General features: G+C 46.4%; 1 protein-coding gene across 11 annotated transcripts in view; it reads right to left on the reverse strand.

Annotated features, from left to right (window-relative positions):
* The window catches only part of Cux1 (cut like homeobox 1), a 394,563-nt gene that overhangs the window by 54,740 nt on the left and 321,862 nt on the right, over nucleotides 1-17,961 (reverse strand). For 4 of the 11 annotated variants that reach the window (XM_004630467.3, XM_004630466.3, XM_023714408.1 and 1 more), the window contains exons 13-14: nucleotides 16,206-16,254; nucleotides 15,065-15,161 (exon numbers count right to left, since the gene is read on the reverse strand). In XM_004630467.3, coding sequence (XP_004630524.1) covers nucleotides 15,065-15,161; nucleotides 16,206-16,254 — 146 coding nt within the window. Of the gene's footprint in view, nucleotides 1-6,016; nucleotides 6,074-6,555; nucleotides 6,722-8,537; nucleotides 9,365-10,814; nucleotides 10,917-12,172; nucleotides 12,239-13,419; nucleotides 14,092-15,064; nucleotides 15,162-16,205; nucleotides 16,255-17,961 lie in introns of all 11 variants that reach the window. The other 7 variants (XM_023714402.1, XM_023714401.1, XM_023714400.1 and 4 more) reach the window with 3 other exon arrangements.

Below are 17,961 nucleotides of genomic sequence, written 5' to 3' on the forward strand. Positions count from 1 at the left end.
CACATTTCTGGTCTAGAAGCAGAGGCCTTGGGCTGCCCTGTGCCAGGGGTGGGTAGTAGGAAGACCCAAGAGACCTGCATAGCTTTAGAAATCTGTACAATGCCTCCTCCTGGCTCCCTCTATGTGGGGTCTTCCTGTATCCCTGCACCCACATATACCTGATGAGTGTCACTAGGTAGGTAGGTTGTACCTGAACCCAGATACCTGATTTTTCTGGCCTTAGAGTGGAAAATTCCTTTAATAAGTCACCCTTGAAGGTGAAATGTCCTGCTGGGGAGATAGCTCAGCAGCATAAGTGCCTGTCTGGCAAGTGCAACGTGCTGAGTTCAATCTCTGGCACCAAAAAAAAGGTAAGAAGAACAGGAAGAGGAGGAACAGCAAGAAGAGGAAGAGGAGGAAGAAGAGGAGGGTGAAGACAAAAAAAAGTTTCCATAAAGTGACCACCAAAAAGGAAAGAAATGAATATGACTATATTCAAAGTCAGTGTCTCTGCAGGCTGATGTGCCAGGGAGAGTGATATAGTTAGTCAGCACGTGCCTGTCTATATGCAACATTCCAGCTTTCTCACTTGAGTGCACATGTGTGTGTTGACAGTACTGTGGATTGAACCCAGGGCCTTTTTGCTAAGCTACATGACCAGCCCTGTGTTTGCCAATACCTTACTAGCTCTTTTGTATTTGATCTATTGTCTCTAGCTATATGTAAGCTAGTTTATACAAATCTTTTCAACTACTCCAACAGGGATTAGGATGATTCTGTCCAGAAAGAACCAAGTTCCTTTCATTAATTTAGTTCTATCAAAAAGAAAGAAAGAAAAAAAAAACCCCACAAAACCCAAGCTAAGTTCCTCAGTGAAGAGTTCTGCCAACTCTAACCAGTGCTAAATTTTCATGGTTGGGGTGCTCTTCAGACCATCCATAGCAGGGCTGCCTACAGCTGTCTTCTCCAAGAGGCAGCTGGTCCTCTGCTGACAGACAATGGCAACATGGAACTTTGGAATTCTTTGTAATCAACAAGAGTTGACACCCATAGATCCTACGAGGGTGCTGGGAAAAAGCTAGGTTGTCTATTGCCTGATCCACCATCCTTTTATGTGTGGAGCTTCTAGGGCTGCAAGGGAAGCTGGTGTGAAAGCGGAAGCCTTAACAGCTTGTTACCTTACCCACAGTCACAAAATGCTAGCAAGTCCTTGAGCAAAGGATGTGGGTAGCTCTTTTTAGTAGTTCTCTGTAACATAACAACTAATGTGGCATCCAGGAAAATCTCCCTCCTACCCTTCTCTCCTACAACTGTCTCTAGTGTGTCTGTGGGGCCAAAGGATTAATCACTCTAAGGAACTGTGAATGGAAATGAGTTTTAAGGAATAAAAAGAAAAGGTTATGGTTAGCAATCCTATCTGAGTACCTGTTCTCTCCCTCATACACATATATGCACACCTTCATTAGAGCTCATGATTTGCTTTTTTTTACAAAATTTTCTTAGTGGTGGCATCTGGGAGGCTGAGGCACAAAGATAACAAGTTTACACTCAGCTTGGGCAACTTAGAAAGACCCTGTTTCAAAATCAAAAGAGGGATGAGGGGCTGGCGAGATGGCTCAGTGGTCTAAAGCACCTACTTGGAACAAGCTTGGGAAAGCATAGGGACCGCGGTTCGATCCCCCAGCACCACATGCCAGCCAGCCCTGCCCCCTGGTGGGCTGAGCTGGCCACACACACACACACACACACACACACACACACACAATAAATAAATAAATGTTTAAAATTAATTAAAAAAATAAATAAATTAAAAAAAAATAAAACTAAAAAAAAAAAAAAAAGAGGGATGAGGATGTAGCTCAGCACAGAGGCCCTGAATTCAGGTCTCAGTATCACAAAAAGCAAAATGCAAAATAAAACAAAACCTGAAAATAAAACCTAACAGATAAGCAGGCTATACTCCAAGAACACCAGTAGCTACTAGTTACCTTCTCCTTCTCCTATGCCACCATTTCTGTCCCTGAGTACTTGAACTGCTGAGCAGGAGAGCTGAGGTATGAGGCACAGGAATAGAAGACATAGAAGGGGCCTTCAGAGCCTCTTCCTGAGGACCATCTGGCACCATGTGTTCAAGAGAAGTTCTTTCTTGATCAAAGACCACCTAGCTTTTGTACACAGTCCCCATAACTACAAGTAATGGATGCTTTTAAAGAAGCTAATATGATAATGTTCGTAGAAAACTAAGATTCCCAGAAAATACGGCAACAGGTAACTGATCTGAAGATTTGTTCCCCCTCATTTCCTTGTGAAGTTTTTCATATGATAGACATGGAGCCCACTGCTCACCTTCCCCTTCAGTGAGCTCTTGACAGCTTCCTATAGGTCCCTAGTGATGCTGGTGGTTGAAAATGGCATCACATCTCCTTGATGTCCAAAGCTGTTGCCCTTGATGCTCAGAGGATGCCCCAGTTATCAGAGGAATGTTTTGGAATAGTCATACCCACCACAAGGGGACAAGTGAGGATGCACCATGACTTGGGCTTCTCTCTCCTGATTTGACCAGTCAGGCTGACACAGGAGTCACAAAGGAACATGGGGACCTGGGGGCAGTACAACTGGACTGAGGGAGGCAAGAGTTCTTTCGTGAGGAAATGGCTTCCCAGTCAGCAATTTGCCCTTAGCTGAGTGAGGTACCTAGTAACCATGGCCACAAAGCCCTCCTATTATGTCCTGAGAGCTTTGCTGTGAGATCAGGGCCTCTCTAAAGGCTCAGCTGGCTGAGGGGACAGAAGCAGGTCTTCTAAAGTCCTTGCATACCCACAAGGGCCTGGATCCTCAAAGTATGTCCCAACATTGCCCAGGAACAACCTCAGCTCAGGCTGGAATCCCCATTCTGTAGCCATCAAGTCTATCTTGCTGGGGGCTCTAGGCAGCCCTGATGGAGCAACTGCTAGGGACAGATGATTTTTCTGAATCCAGGAGCCACAGTGAGAAAAGCAGGGAATTGGAATCCCATGGGAATGTGTGAGGCTTTCTCCTTTGCCTTCTGGGGAAATAATCCTGAAAGCTCCTTTTTCTTTATGTTGTCAAAGACAGTTCTAGAACCTCCTATGGTCACTCATCCTCACCACCAAAATAATGGTTTTTTTTTTTTTTTTTGTAGTACCAGGGAATTGTACCCAGGCAGGCCTTTGCGTTGAACCAGCTCTCTTTTTGTCTTGTTTACTTCCCCAGGTTGCACTCAATCTTGTGATTTTCTTGCCTCAGCCTACCGAGTGGAGGGATTATAATGGGTATGTGCCAGCATGCCTGGCACTATTCTACTTTTTTGAATTTAAATTCCATACACTGTAGTTACTTTAACTCTAGAAAAATTCTTAAAAAGATAACTGAAAAATGTTGAACAAGGAAAACCACCACTCTTAATCCTGCCACTATAGGATTTTTTTTTTTTCCATTCTTACAAGCACCTTCTAGTCTTCCTGGTCCAGAGGCACACTTCTGCTAAGCTACTGTCATTAGATAGATAGATAGATAGACAGACAGACAGACAGACAGACAGACAGACAGAGTCTTCCACAACATACAAAATGTTTCCCCATTTTCCCCTGTAGCTCCTATAATTCCTGCTCTCCTAGGGTCTCCACATTGCTGATAGGCAGTATGTATTGGGGCTTGGGGTTTCCTGTTGGGCTTCCCTCTTGGGATGACATGGGGGTATCCCATATGCTGCCTCTTCACAGAACCTATGATCTATATTCTGCCAAGGATTCCTGTCTCTTTCCCTTCCTTTGCAATCTACAGGTGACCCCAGAGTTTTAAATAAGTTAATAGAGTGTTCTATAAATATCATTTGTGAAACACATGCTCTACTGCTGAGATACACCCCTTGCCATACAAATATCGCTTGCATTCTTCCCAGTGTGTTCCCTAGGTGGGAAATGTGACTGCTGCATGAACATTCTAGTACAGTGGTAGTGATCTGCTATAAAACAAAGCCATTCTTTGAGGCTGTGTCAGATTGTGAAGAGGGCTTTGGTATAGATTGAAAAAAACTTGGAACTGAGGAAGACGGTGTTTTACTTGGGAGCAAGAGTTTTTAAAACCTTTGTCAGATTTGTCTTGCCAAACTCAACCTTGCCTCTGATGGGGCAATAAATGCCCTCAGTAGTATGAGGGGGCCCAACTTCCTGTGAGAGCAGGAGGAAAGGCTAGTTTTTCATAAAAATATCCACAAAATGGTACAACCAACCAAGTGGCTTATTGCCCTTCTGGAGGGTGAGCTGGTGCTGCAGAGTTCTCTGAGCTTGCTGGTTATATTGGCTGACCCAAAGATGAGGCAGGCACACACTTAGCCTTCAGGGAGCTGGGCCCTGAACTTGGCTTTGTAGGTGCAGGTGGGTATGGCTTTGTTTTAGACAAAACTAAATCAGAATATCCAAAATCCACGAAAACCTCAACTGGGTGCTTCTACTGTGCTCTGGCTGCATCTGTGTGTGTTTAGTATCTTGGAACAGCAGCAGCCGCCACCACTGCCACAGCCGACCAGCTGTTCCCTCTCGCACATGTGTCCCCTTGTAAACCTTCTAGCAAGCTGGCAGGCTTCACACTCCTTACTTAGCTTTGTTTGTGTTTTCAATGAGTCAATGGGATATGGAGACTAATCAACATGTTTAGAAAAATAAAGGAAAAAAGAAGGCTCATGATGCCGGCTGTTCCAGAAAGCTATGACAGAAAAGCTCCATTAAGACTGTGGGCTGAGAGCAGTGGGAGTAGGCAAAGGGACATGAGGGGTAGGTTGGGGGACACTCAGAGCAGCTGCTGTAACCAGTGTGGGCAAGAGTCCTGGGCAGAGATAATAGGCCAGATGGGAGAACTCTGAGGTCCTGGGTTCTCTGGGACCAACTAGTATTGGCCAAGATTTTTGGTCTCATCACCACTGGCCTCTCCCACCTGTGCCCAGGTTCCACTTCAACCTAGGCTCCTGCCCTTGGCCCTACTGGCTCTCCATGAAATCATCTGGGAGTATTTGTAATTTTTTCTCCTCTACTGCTCATCCTTCTTCCTCTCCCATCCTCTCATGCATTCAAAGGAGGCCTTCCAGATGAATGAAACATCCCCTACAATCCTACTAGGCCTCATCTATAGTCCATGAAAACAGAAGCCCCTGAGCAAAAAAATCCAACCTTAATTCAGTCCTCAGCCCCAAACTCAGGACTCTGTATCCAGAAGCCAAAAGATCAAAGATGGCATGCAATGAGTGCATGACTAACATAGCAATCTCCCTACTCAGCTACTGATTTTCTTGCTTACCACAAGAAGGAAAGTCTGTGAGGGATCCAGTTTGCCATCAGCATACTGTATCCCTTCTTTCTTTTCACTATTTTTTAAAAAAATTATTTGGTACAGGGTCTCACTATGCAGTTTGGATTTGTAGTGATCCTCCTGTCTCAGGCTTCCCAGTGCCGGGATTACAGGTGTGCACCACCATGCCTGGTTTCAGGGCTGGCAAGGTGCGCCCTGGGTTCCGGGGATGGCACAGGATGCGGTACCAGGGATCAAACTTGGGAGCTTGTGCTTACCAGGCAGGTCCTTAAACTGTTGAGCTGTCCCCCCAGCTCATCTTTTCACTATTTATAGAAACCATTTGCAATTGCCAAGATCCAGAAAGAGCCATAATGCCTCTCAATGAAAACAGTATGGATAGCAGTACCTCTCTACCATGCAATGCTACACAGTAAAGCAAAGGAACTTGCTACATGCAGTGACTTGAATGAACCTCAAGGACATTATCCCATGAGAAAAAAGCCAATCTCTGAAGGTCATGTTTTGCATGATTCCATTTATATGACACTCTCAAAATGCAGCACAGTAGGGATGGTGACAAAGGTTAGGGACATGTTAGCTTACTTTCAGCTCACAAGATCCAGACCAAAGGAAGGGGACCAAGATCTTGGTCCCCTGTTCCAGACCCAAGGAAGGGGACCAAGAAAAGCAGTGAGATATTTCATACAACCAACAGAAGTGGGCTACTTACCTGAGCTCACACAGCCCTGCTGTAGGGGGTCCTGCAGTGACGTCACTGAATGGAGGACTAGAGAAGAGAAAGACACAGTTACATGAGGAAGCAGATCAGGAGTTTCTAACTACATGAGGTATAAGGATCAGGAAGGACAATGGAGAGCCACAAAGACTGGAGGGAAGTGAAAAGGGAGGAGGTTTCCAGCTACTTATGGGTAGGCAATGACTAAGAGCAGGTAGAAGCCATAGCCTATGACACTTTCACTTCTGTCTTTTAGCTGACTTTCCTTCCTGATTCCCTGATTTAGCTACTTGACTTTTACCTATATTTATGTATAAACAGCATTTTCTTAATTGGTAACTCATTTTCTGCTGCTTATAAAATTAGCCAGGCATAATCTTCTCATTCCTAAAAACTAAAGTCACTCCCATGGTGACAGGTTGTGGAAGGAGACAGTTCTCAGTTTCCTGGGGTGGTTAACAGCTAGAGGAGGGAAGCCCCCTGATTCCTCTTCCCATTCTAAAGCAGCTGGGGGAGTTTGGAGGTGGCCTCACCTGGTCCTTGTGGGTGTCCCTGCACGGGCAGCACTCCTTGGCCCAGCTCGCCATTTAGCCAAAGCTGCATCCGGATGAAGGGCTCTCGGCCTTTCTGGGTTAGCTTGCTCCATGGTTTTGGCCGGGATAGCATGTCACTGACACTGCCTTGGGATAGGCCCAGCACCTAAAGTGGTACCCAGAGAAACAGTCAGTACCCATGTATTAGCATGATGTCACAAGGTAACTTAGTGATGTACACATAGCTGTGTGGGGTAGGGAAGGAATGAGGGTACATAGGGAGCCTGGGAAACTGCATTTTGGGGGACTATGATAGCTTGTGCAGGAATAAGTTTTAAAGATTACTGATGGCTTGGAATTGGGTGGGGTCCTGGGCAAGGCATCCTTATAGTCTCAGCTTCCAGCTCTCAGGGAGAGATGGGGCTCCTTCCCAGGATCTGGATCCTGTCAAAACTGTGGGTTGTCATCCTAACAGCTGAGGAGGAAGCAATGGGAAGCATCTTGCTCTTTGCCTAGTGATACTAGGAAAGGTTGGGGTGCTGGGCCCTGAACCCCTCAAGATGCCAGAGTCAGGGATCTCAGAGGGGCATAGGAAGCTGGATTGCTTTAATGATAAGCCATGACTTTAGAAAGGTCTCCTCTCTCTGATCACACCCAATCCAGAGGTGAGCTGGAAGGGACCCGGAGCCAGTCAGAGAGTAATATTCAGCTGGAGATGATAGACAAGTTACACCCCCACCCCCCATTCCCCAGGCTTCTGATGCTCACATATGGCCATACATATGTATAGGCACACACACTCCACCCAGGACACAGATGTAGCCCAGAGATATTTAGGGGCTTCATCCTATCACTCTTTTGAGACATTCTCAAGTTCCAGAATAAACTACACTCATGGGCCAAACAAGTGCAATGCTATTAAGTCTCTGCTAAATTTAAGGCATGAGCACAAACGTCTATTTAAATGTTCTCAAGTGATATTTTTACAATACTGAACTAGAAATCTCAAGGGACTTTGAATTCCCACCCGTGCTTACAGCACCTCCTATCACCTTTTACAAAATCAAGACAGAGGGTTCACACTCAGGTTGCTAGCTCGGTGTATGGTAAGTATTGAGCCAAAAGCTGGACAGGAAAGAGGGGTAGAGGGTGCCATAAGGGTCCCTGGGGCCACTGTGGATCCAACCATGTGCCCTCTGGGAAGGCTACCTCCCAGGGGAATGGTGAGCTTCAGCAATTATGTTCAGCAATTCATTAACCAATCTAAAACGATACTAGGGCATTACATTTATTTTAGATTTTACAGGCATGGCAAATCCCCATTATCCAGAATCTGTCATCAAGGAAGTGCCAAGAACAGAAAGATCTGGAAGCTTATCCAAGAACGACACTTTCAAGATCTGGGGAAGGATGACATGGTAATGGCAGATCTCACCAGGTGTGTGTTCTGGGCTGTTGCTTTGCCTCCCTGGCTGGAAAATATCCAAGTATTTTCTGAGTAGTACTGGGAAGGAATGGTTGGGTTTGAGGTAGCTTTTCTATTAAGTTCACTTTGGTTCTCTGCAGCCTGGTTGTCTCTATAACAGCTGATCAGACCTTTTATGCCCAAAACAGCCTTGGGGGTGCCTCTTGGCTTTACTCGGCAGCAGAGGCTGGACAGAGTCACCTGCAAGTCTAGGACAAGCAGTTAACTTCCTTGAGCCTTGGTTCTTTATCTCAGGTGGTTACTTTATGAGGCATCTCCCAGTGTAGCTGAGATCCAAAGGATGGCACGAAGAGAAAAAGCCATGCCCAGAACCTGGTTTGCCACTGGGGCTCAGCATGTGGGTCCAGGGAGCTGGTAGCCTCTACAGAGGTGGGAAGCAATGACACATAAAGCATTTGGCTCAATTAAAATGGTGCTGGTCAAGTCTCCTAGGAGGGATACTAGTCCTCAACTACGAGAAGAGATGCTAATGCAAGTCCTGAACAAAAACTCTTACCTTTTCCCCAAAGATCCTCTGACAAATGCCATTCTTGGCCAGCTTCTCTTTAACCTGTCGGGTGAGCTCGATGGTGTCTACCTCCTGATACATGTAGATCTCATATTGTTCGGGGGTCAGTGGAGGAACAGAGGGTTTGGTGGGCTTTGCCATGGGCACGATTGGAGAGGAAGGCAGAGGGCTGTTCTGTGGTGTCTCGCTGCGGCTGGCTCCAGTCAGGCTCAGCTCTGAGCTCTGGGAGTATGGAGACTCAGCGTTGGGCCATTCTTTCCAATACTCCGACGAGAGGCCCTGGTGCTGGCTGCGCTCGGCTCGGGGCTGGCTGCCACTGTTACCCTTTTCTTTCCCGCCTGTGGCCTCTTCACCTTTTGTCTCTTCAGAGGAAGTGGGGTTTTTCCTCTCGGGCTGTGCAGGGCTCCACCAATGATCCTTCCAACCACCCCCACGGCCCAGCTCACTCTTCACATGCCTCAGAACCCCTTGTGCAGTGTCTGTGGTGCTCTGTGGGTCCAGGCTGGGCACATCCTGGGCCTCTTTTTTGAGGGCTGGGGTGTTGGGCAGGGCTGAGGCATTAGCCTCGGGGGCTGACGGTGTTTTCTTCAGGGAGATGGCGAGAGGAGAGTAACTGGACACAGTAGGTATAGGTGAGGCAGATAGGAGCTTTGGGGTCAGGAGGGCGAGGTCAGGCTGGGACAGTGGGGCTGGTTTTAAGGCAGGGTCAAGAGCAGCCTGCTGGGCTTCCATTTCCCGGCGTGCTTGCTGCAGGATAGAGCGGATGGCATCATCAGAGTTCCCACTGCTGGATGCAGAAGATGGCTGGGCTGGCTCTGTTGCATGGGGCAAACATAGGGGGAGGTTGAGCTGGGACTGTACTTCATCCTACCTTTCTCCACCACACAACATAGGTCATTTAGGAGAACCACTCTATGCTATTATCTCAGCCTTTCCCTCATCATGGCAACATCTGTGCATTCTGTCTGAGCAGCAGGCACACAGTAGTGAGTCCCCTTCCTGATGGCCTACTGGGCTGTTTCACACCTGCTGGATTTCTAAGCACAGAGTGTGACAACATGAGCAGAATGGAAACACTCAAGAGATAATGCCCCCTGGGCTTCCTTTGTGGAGAATGTTAAATCTGACCTTAAATTCTGTGATATCTTTCACAATTCTTGTGGTTCTGTCATATGGAACAAGAGGCTAGAGCATCCTAGGGATCAGTGGCCATTACTGGGGCACTAACACTCTGTTTATATCTGTGGTGTGGCCAGCATGAGTGGGCCTCACTAGCAGGGGGAAAGGGGAGTGACAGCGGGGTTCAGGGGAAGTCCCTGGCCTAGGAACTTAGAGCTCTATGATTTCAGGAAATCACAGGCACTGCTGGGCCTCAGCTTTTCTACCTGTAAAAGGGGGGATGGCTGATGGACCAGACCAAAGATTAACTAGGTCCTGGTCTACATGTCTGCTTGAAGAGGTAGGGGGTGGATATGAGGACTCAGAGCAGAATGAGGTAGTAGAAATGACCAGCCTAAGCCAGGTTTCCAGAGGGAGCACGAACTAACTTACTGGATGAGCCTTGTGCTAGGAGGAGATTATGCAGCCACGTGAGTAGCTAGTGGCCCGTGCTCAGTTGTCATGGCTGTGCCCTGAAAGTCAGGCAGGGTCTATAGGGGAGGTACTCTGCAAAGCAGTGCTTCACGGGCACAGGGAAGGCTAAACATGAGGAAGAGGTACCCTCAGACTCCTCTCCTGCAGAAAGGGTCTGATCCACATGGTGCTCTTCCCAATAAAAGCTCAGCCAGAGAAAAGGTGAAACAGAGACCCTGTCCTCTGGAAAATGCAGCTCTTAGAGGGCCCTGGTTCCAGAAGCAGGCTGCAAAGGTGGACATATACCCAGAGAGGCTGCCTGCTCCCCATTAGCATTATATGTATCCATCATGTACCTGGTAAGAGTTTTCGCACATTCTTTTTTAGTTGCATGTGGTCAAGTATGATAACAACTAAAAACCAAAAGCCTGCACTGCATTTTAAAAAGGATAATTGAAGACAACCTGCTAATTCGAGATTTTAAGGCCCCAGTAACATTCTTAACTTACTGCTGGGGAATGACATTAAAAATGGCAATTATTAATAGCAAGACAGATGACACAAATCTGCTCTCCTCTGCATATACCTATGTGCTCACCACTGCTTAAAATTTAACCACTGCTGACCAGAATGCTCATGACAATTCTTTTAATTAAGCTTGGAAGACAGTGGTTGAAGAAGTATAAGCCATACCAGTTTTCTGAACTTGGAGCTCCCTCTTGGCTTGTTCCAGGATGGACTTGATTGCTTCATCAGAACCTGTCTCTGAGGCTCGGATCCGTGTGGTGATGTTACCTGCAGGGAAAAGTCACAGCAATGCTATCAAACCAAACTTTGGGTAACAAAATTAATGTTACACGAAGAAATCGTTTTGATAAATGGCCCTGAGCTGAGGCCAGTGTTATAAGGAGGTAGGCGTGGCCTCCCATAAGCCAGTATTCTCATAGCAGGTACCTAAACATCATGCAGGAGGCTTCCTGCTGAACCTGCCTTACAGTCAATGTTACTTGGCCAGCAGGACTGGTTTGCACATTCACCTGAGCCGGTATTGTTTTGGGTTAGTACCAGGGGAGACAAATTATTTAATGCAGTACAGAAAAGGTCAGATTCAAAGGCCATGTTTTTCATGAGTCATTTAGAAGCATCATCAACAACTGCTTTGGCTCAGGACTATATTCAGGCTCTGCACAATTATTTTTCCCAAAGAGGAAAAATGGAAAGGAAGGCAAAGGGCTGAGACTGATCCTTGATTGATCAATCTGGGTACACCAGGTCAAGAGGCACAAGGCTAAACATAATCTTTTTTAGACTCCATGACCACATATTCTCTTCTTGAAATTTACAAATAAAGAAAGAAGTCTGCAGGGATCCCTAAAGAACAAGAACACATTCTTAGGGTCACATGGTGATGTTCTGCAAAGCAGCCATGTGTGCAGATGCTCTGAAGCTATCAGGGCTCAGGGGCTGGCCCCAGTTCTTTCTGGAAGCTATCCAGGTATTTTAATTTTTCACTACCTTAATAGGAAGCGCCACGTGAAACTGTTTAAGGAAACTACTGAGATGAAGCTCCATTAGAGATGAAACTCCAAGGAGTGTGGTAGGGGTCAGCCTGCCAAGGACAGTGGGGGAGCTGACTGCATTTATAATCTGTCCACTTGTGGGAACTTTGACATATTTCAGAGTTAGAAGTTTGAGGAAGCAGCAGTATCTGATTTGACTTGGTAAACTGATTTTTCTCAGAGCAGTAATTGTTAATTCTTTCACCTGCTTCTGAGAAAACAGGGATAGTGTAGCTGGAATGGAGTCTGTGCTTAAGGAATAATCTTAGGGACACCTTCTTGTGGTTGGTCTGCACTCAGTAGAGTATAGGCAGCTCAGGGGGAAGGGGCTGGGCATCCTTGAACCCATGTTTTGTTTTATACTTACTAGCTGTTTTTCCATCAGGTTCCAGGCCAGAATCATACTGCACAGTTTTAACCCAAAAACACAGCTAATGACATGCTGCTTCCTAGGTTACTGACTGCAAAGAAAAACACCTGCCTGCAACATACCTTCAGACCCATTTCTTCGTTTCGGTACTTCCTGAAATAGTCTGTTCAGGCTCTGGCCTGGATTCTCTGTTGAAAAACAAGTGTGGTAAGAACAAAACAATCAGGGGAATGGTGGCGTCAACGATATGGGCTGTGTGACATGAAATCTGAGCCGCCTGATGCTAAATAAAGGGCTCAGGGCTTCCTGTGCAACTTGGAGTTCCTAGAAACTTGAGAGAGGCCCTTCACTGGCTGAATGGCCTACAGAGGCTGTGGCTCTACTGTAAGAGGAGACTGGACAAGCCTAAATAGTAGCCTACTGCTGCCAAGAGGGTCTCAGGGAGGAAGAGCTGTCTCCAAGCAAATCATCTGCTAGCCCCCAGAATGAAGCTCTCATTAATCATCCAAAGACATTCAATTCCGGTTAACATCACCATAAAATGTTCTGCGTTCTTTTTGGTGCAAATTGATGCCATTTGGAACACTGAAAGTCTCCCTTCTCTGTGTCTTAATTTCAAATGTACATTTGAAATGTGGCTGACAAAATTCTCTCTCTAAATCACTGCTGACTTGGCATGTGGGTCTCCTGTTCCTAAAGAGGGCAGGAATTCTTTATATTGTGGATATGGCTGACTTTTGATCTTTTTGTGGAGGGTGGAGTAGGAAGGGTATTTGAATAGAATTTTTATGTATTTTACTCAAGGCAGGTGTGTTTTACTAATAGTGCTAAAGAAAAAAAATCACTTAGGAAACATAAATGAGTTAAGGGAATGCATCTTCTCTGAGAGGTCAGGGGAAGAGAGGAAACAGCTTTGAAAGGCTTGCCCTGCAGAGTGCTGCACAAGGGTGGAGCCCAGTTAATGCCACTGCTATGGGGGTAGGCGGCACTTGAGGGCCACTCCCAAATGAGGCCAGCACAGGCCAGTTGGGTCCAGGGATCATAAATATGATAGGATGATGTGCATAATGCAATTTCCTCTAATTCAACACATAGCAGAGATCTTGAATTGCCTAAGTGCAAGGAACAGAGCAAGTTCCCAAGGCCAGCTCCCCCAGATCTAAAGGCTACAGCTTATGCTGTTTGATTCTTCAACTCTAAAAATGACACAACCAAAGAGAATTTTATCTGATGTGATGCAGAGATGTTTTGCCATACATGCATGCACCTGGCTGTGCATACATGCGTGCGCGTGCAAACACACACACACATACACACATGGCCTTGTGACGCACTCACACGCTGGCGCCGACCTGAGGGCATCTCTTACCTCTTTGTCTACCTTGGATGCTGCGCAGGGCCAAGATGTTCTGCTCATCAGAAAGGAACTGCTTCATCTTGTGGAATGGCTCTTTACCACGAACAGTCAGTTTATTCCAGGGCTTTGGTCGGGCCAGGATCTCACTCACAGACCCTTGTGACAGTCCCAAGACGTAATGTCCGAAAATACGCTGTCCGATATTGTGCTTGATCAGCTGCTCTTTGACCTGCCGGGCGATTTCTGCAGTGTCTATCTCCTCGCCCTCAGAGATGCTCCCAGCACTTTCGGATTGGCTGGGAGATGGGGCCATGCCATTTACATCTGGGCTTTGTTGTAATGGAGTTGGGGAAGATATGGAATTTGTGCTGTAGGGACCTGTTGAAAAAATCATGCTTGTGCTTCCTGCTTCCTGCATGGCCTTGGAGTAGAAGGAGTGCATTAGCTGTCGCTGGAGGAGAGAGTTTAGTGCAAATTTTCCTGTAGAAGCCAGGGGTAGGCTGGGGCTTGCCAGGGATGAGCTGAAAAAGTCTTGACTTAACCCCGCTGGTGAGAACTGGTGTGTACCATTAGTATTGGAAGCCTGCTCCCCCGTGTTGCGGGGCAACTGAGGAGGAGGGGAGGCCGGCAAGGGTCCAGGGCGCCGACTCTCAGGCTGGTCTTTCCCTTTTCTCCTGGCTGACCCTACAAGGAAGGGCAAACAGAATGCATTATGGGGGATTCCAAAGGGGAAAAATACCAAGATCAGAATGCAAAATAAGTTTGCCCTGCAAAAGGGAAAAAAATAAAAGTGCAGATTTTACAAGGGCCAATAAAGTGGGTTGGTTTGTTTTTTGATTGAATTTGTCAATCAGCCAAACTAGGCCCCCCAAAACAAGCCACATGCATTCATGTTTGCACCTTTCTTGTATGTTGCAGCCTGGAGAATCCCCTTTGACAAAGGTTAAAACTGCTAGTGACAAGGATATGGTAACACACACAGGGAAGAGTTGACAGGTCATGGGCCTTGTGTGGGTCCTTTAGCATTTGAGCTATCACCAGGGGGCCCTGCCTGAGAAGCAGCAAACACTGACATTTGGGGACCAGTGGGGTTGCTCCCCCAATGTGCCCTGAGGTGAAGGTATCGCACCGAGTCCATGTGATTGAAAGGCGCGCATGTTTTAGATTATGCAGTATCATCAGAGCCCACATACTGTTAACACAGTTTACCAGCTGCTAACCAGAAACAGTCACTGACGCCACCATTTTGGGATGAGCAAAGAAAGGCTAAGGATGGGGGATGAGTCCCCAAGGAAAATCTCACGAAGAAGAGTACCCTGAGCCTGGGAGGGCAGGTGATCCCTGTAAACAGCCTCTGCAGACACTCTAAGAAGGACAAGGCTGAATTTTGCCCCTGGCCTGTTCACAACACAACTACAAAAAGACCGAAAAGCCAACATCCTCAGGTTGTCCCTCCTGGAACCTCTACAGACTTGCTGCAGTGTGCGCGCATCTTGTCACAGGGTGGGTGGGGCAGAGCAGTGAGGAAGGGGTCACAGAACACTCAAGGTTAGTCACGGTCCTCGTCAACCGGCGTGCATGAGGCCAGACTCACATCACCCTCCTCTTCCTTGACCCCTGGAAGCGAACCAAGCATGGCACACATTTGTCCACCTACCGCTCAGGTCACTATTGGAGATGCGCAGTGCAGCATTCTCAGACTGCAGCGAGCGGTTCTTCTCCAGCAGCAGTACCTCCAGGGGCTTGGCCGCATCCTAGATAGGGCAGAGGGGGACTCATCACAGGTTCATGATGGGGTGCCATCACCAGCTCCTCGGACCCCACCCCCACCACACCTCCCTGTCTGCCTGCTTTTCTGCCTCAGCTTTCTGTCACAGAGATTCCCCCAAAGATGTTTAATGATAGGCAAGTGCTCTCTCACTGAACCACATTCCAACTTCCAGGATGTTTAATGGGCTCTTGGAAAACATTTAAATTCCTTTGAAAAAGAATTAATTTCAGCTTGGATTTTTTTTTCTCTTCTCCTTAAGATTTGTATGGCTTCTAGACAATTAATTATTATCTATTCTATCTCAAAATCTAAGCTTGGGCCTTATTTGACAACAGGATAGGCTGCCAAGCTACCAACCTATGTCAGAAAGTAATTGTAGATGTCAGTTGCCTTGTGGGGATTGGAAGAAAGTTTCCACCAGTGACATAAATGTTTTTAATTAAAAACAATTTTTAAAAATGAGAGGTGGGATCTTGCTATATTGCCGGGGCTGTCCTTAAACTCCTGGGCTCACATGATTCTCTTGCTGTAGCCTCCCAAGTAGCTAGGACTATAGGTACACATTACCATACCTGGTTTTAGGATGTATTTAAACTGGCCACCAATGTTTTTCCACTGAGGTGCACAATTACTGTTCCTAAGCTTATCTATTTTTTGATCTTGAACACTACCTGAATTTTACTTTGTTTTTGAGATTCAGAGGCTAGATGTGAAGCCAGGGTCCTTGTGCATGTTAAATATGTGCTCTATTGCTGATCTGCACCCCAGTCTCTGAAGTTGTTCTTTATTCATGTTCTCAGTGCCTGCCCAAGCGAAACAACAATTTTACTGGAATTAACAGTTTAGAAAACATTTCTCTTTTTGCCTGTTTAATTACAGATTGTTTGCTTCTATCTGGTTAAAAGCTGTTAGAGAAGGAAGACTCAGAAGCACAAGTGAGAGGTCCCATGCACACGTGGAGATGGGAAAGCAGGCCCTAGGGACCAGCAGTGCTGCTGCCACTGCCACAAAAAGTGAGAGAGTGTACCTGTGTTCCAGTTCCTTCTGATGGTGCAAACTCCATGGACTTCAGGATACTGAAAGAGCAAGACAGAGCAGTGATTTTATACTTCTATCTTTGATAACAGCTACGCTAATAAGCATTAATGTTACAATTTCCTGCTCTGCAGGAGCTAAGGAACTGACAACTCTTAACAACTTCCCTGGCAGGAGCTTTAATCTGATAATGTCTTTAGAATAACTAGTATTCAACTAGCAGTTGGCTAGCAAAAGATTTTTTTGCCCAGCATGTAAATCACTCCATATGGAATCACACCAGGTCTGTTCAAAGTATAATTTTAAAGTTTAATACAGACATCACATTGTTGTAAGTGGAATGTATCTGTGAAGTTTAAAGGGAATGAAAAAGTTCTCCCAGGGATACCAAAGACAGGACAACTCTACTATAGCCATGTACTGCTCCCTCAGTAATCAGCACCCATTCAGAGTGCAGGGGAAAGAGACAAAGAGCAACAGCCCACACAGAGATGGCTCAAAAGTCAGGCAGGCAGATTGTGCAGCCCCGGATCTGGAAAGCAGCTCTAAAGACACAGGCGGGTCAAACATCTTTCCCCACTGTTCCTGTCAGTGCAGGCATGAGCTGTAGCCCAGCCCCCCCAGGCTCTGGACAGTCTGAATGAGCCAGCAGTTGGGTGAGGGCAGGGCTCTGGAACTACTATTTTTCATGTTCTTTTTGCTGTGGACGGTCCCTTCTTCCTGTCAGCATCAGAGAGAATACGGGAAATGAGTATGTAGGACCTTAAGGAGCTTCCCAGTGCTCCTTATTATCCCTTACAGAGAACAATGGGGTTTGGGTAGGCTGGGTCTAGACGAAGGTTTACAACTTGTAGGCGGCAGGTCAAGTGGACCCTCCCCGCATTTGTGCAGTGGAGATTTCACCCGCTGGTGTCCTTTCAAGCTCAGGAAATGCTGCATAAAGATGTGACCATAGGTCAAGAGGCGCCTTTAGCTGCTGTGCTGGTTAAGGTCAAGGACTGAGCCCTCTATTCTGTCTGCATCTTTGTATTGTGTCTGTTGTGTCCACTAACAAAAACAGGGACAAGGCGGAGCTTATGTGCGTAAACCATGCGAGAGCCCTGGGTTCTTCATATTACACTGGAGAGACCATGAGCTATCTGTATAAACTTGTCTTTTTTTTTTTTTTTTTTTTTTTTTAAGAATAATTCACACTGTTTGCAACTATACTCTTGTTCCTTGTTTGGGATCTTTAAGATGATGCAATGAGAAGTTGAATGAGTTTGTATAGGTTAAGCATGCAAAATCTGAAAACCAAAACTTTTTGAGTGCCAGTATGATACCACAGTGGAAAATTCCATACTATGAAATTGCTTCATGTACAAAATTACTTAAAATACCACATAAAATTACCTTTCAGGTTAAGTGTAGAAGATGCATATGAAACAAACTTTGTGTTTAGTATGGGCCCTATCCCCAAAATATCACATTATGTATATACAAATGTTCTAAAAGATGCCTCCCAATCCAAAATATTCCTGATTTCATGGAGGTGGAGTCCAAGAGCAGGAATGGCTCCAGGAAAGGCAGAAGCTGCCTGAGCTAGTTCTTTTAGGTATCATGTGGCTCAGAAGACAGAAGAGGTTATGGAACACCTCCCCTTGGAAGAGCTTGGGGCACAGGCCCCTGCAGGGTCTGGGGGACACCCTGCTACACAATCTGGGAAGAGAAGGCTGAGCCAAGGGGAGGCTGGGGATGGCCAAGGAGAA

The sequence above is a fragment of the Octodon degus genome, unplaced genomic scaffold, assembly GCF_000260255.1.
Source record: "Octodon degus isolate 3935 unplaced genomic scaffold, OctDeg1.0 scaffold00035, whole genome shotgun sequence".
Classification (NCBI taxonomy): domain Eukaryota; kingdom Metazoa; phylum Chordata; class Mammalia; order Rodentia; family Octodontidae; genus Octodon; species Octodon degus.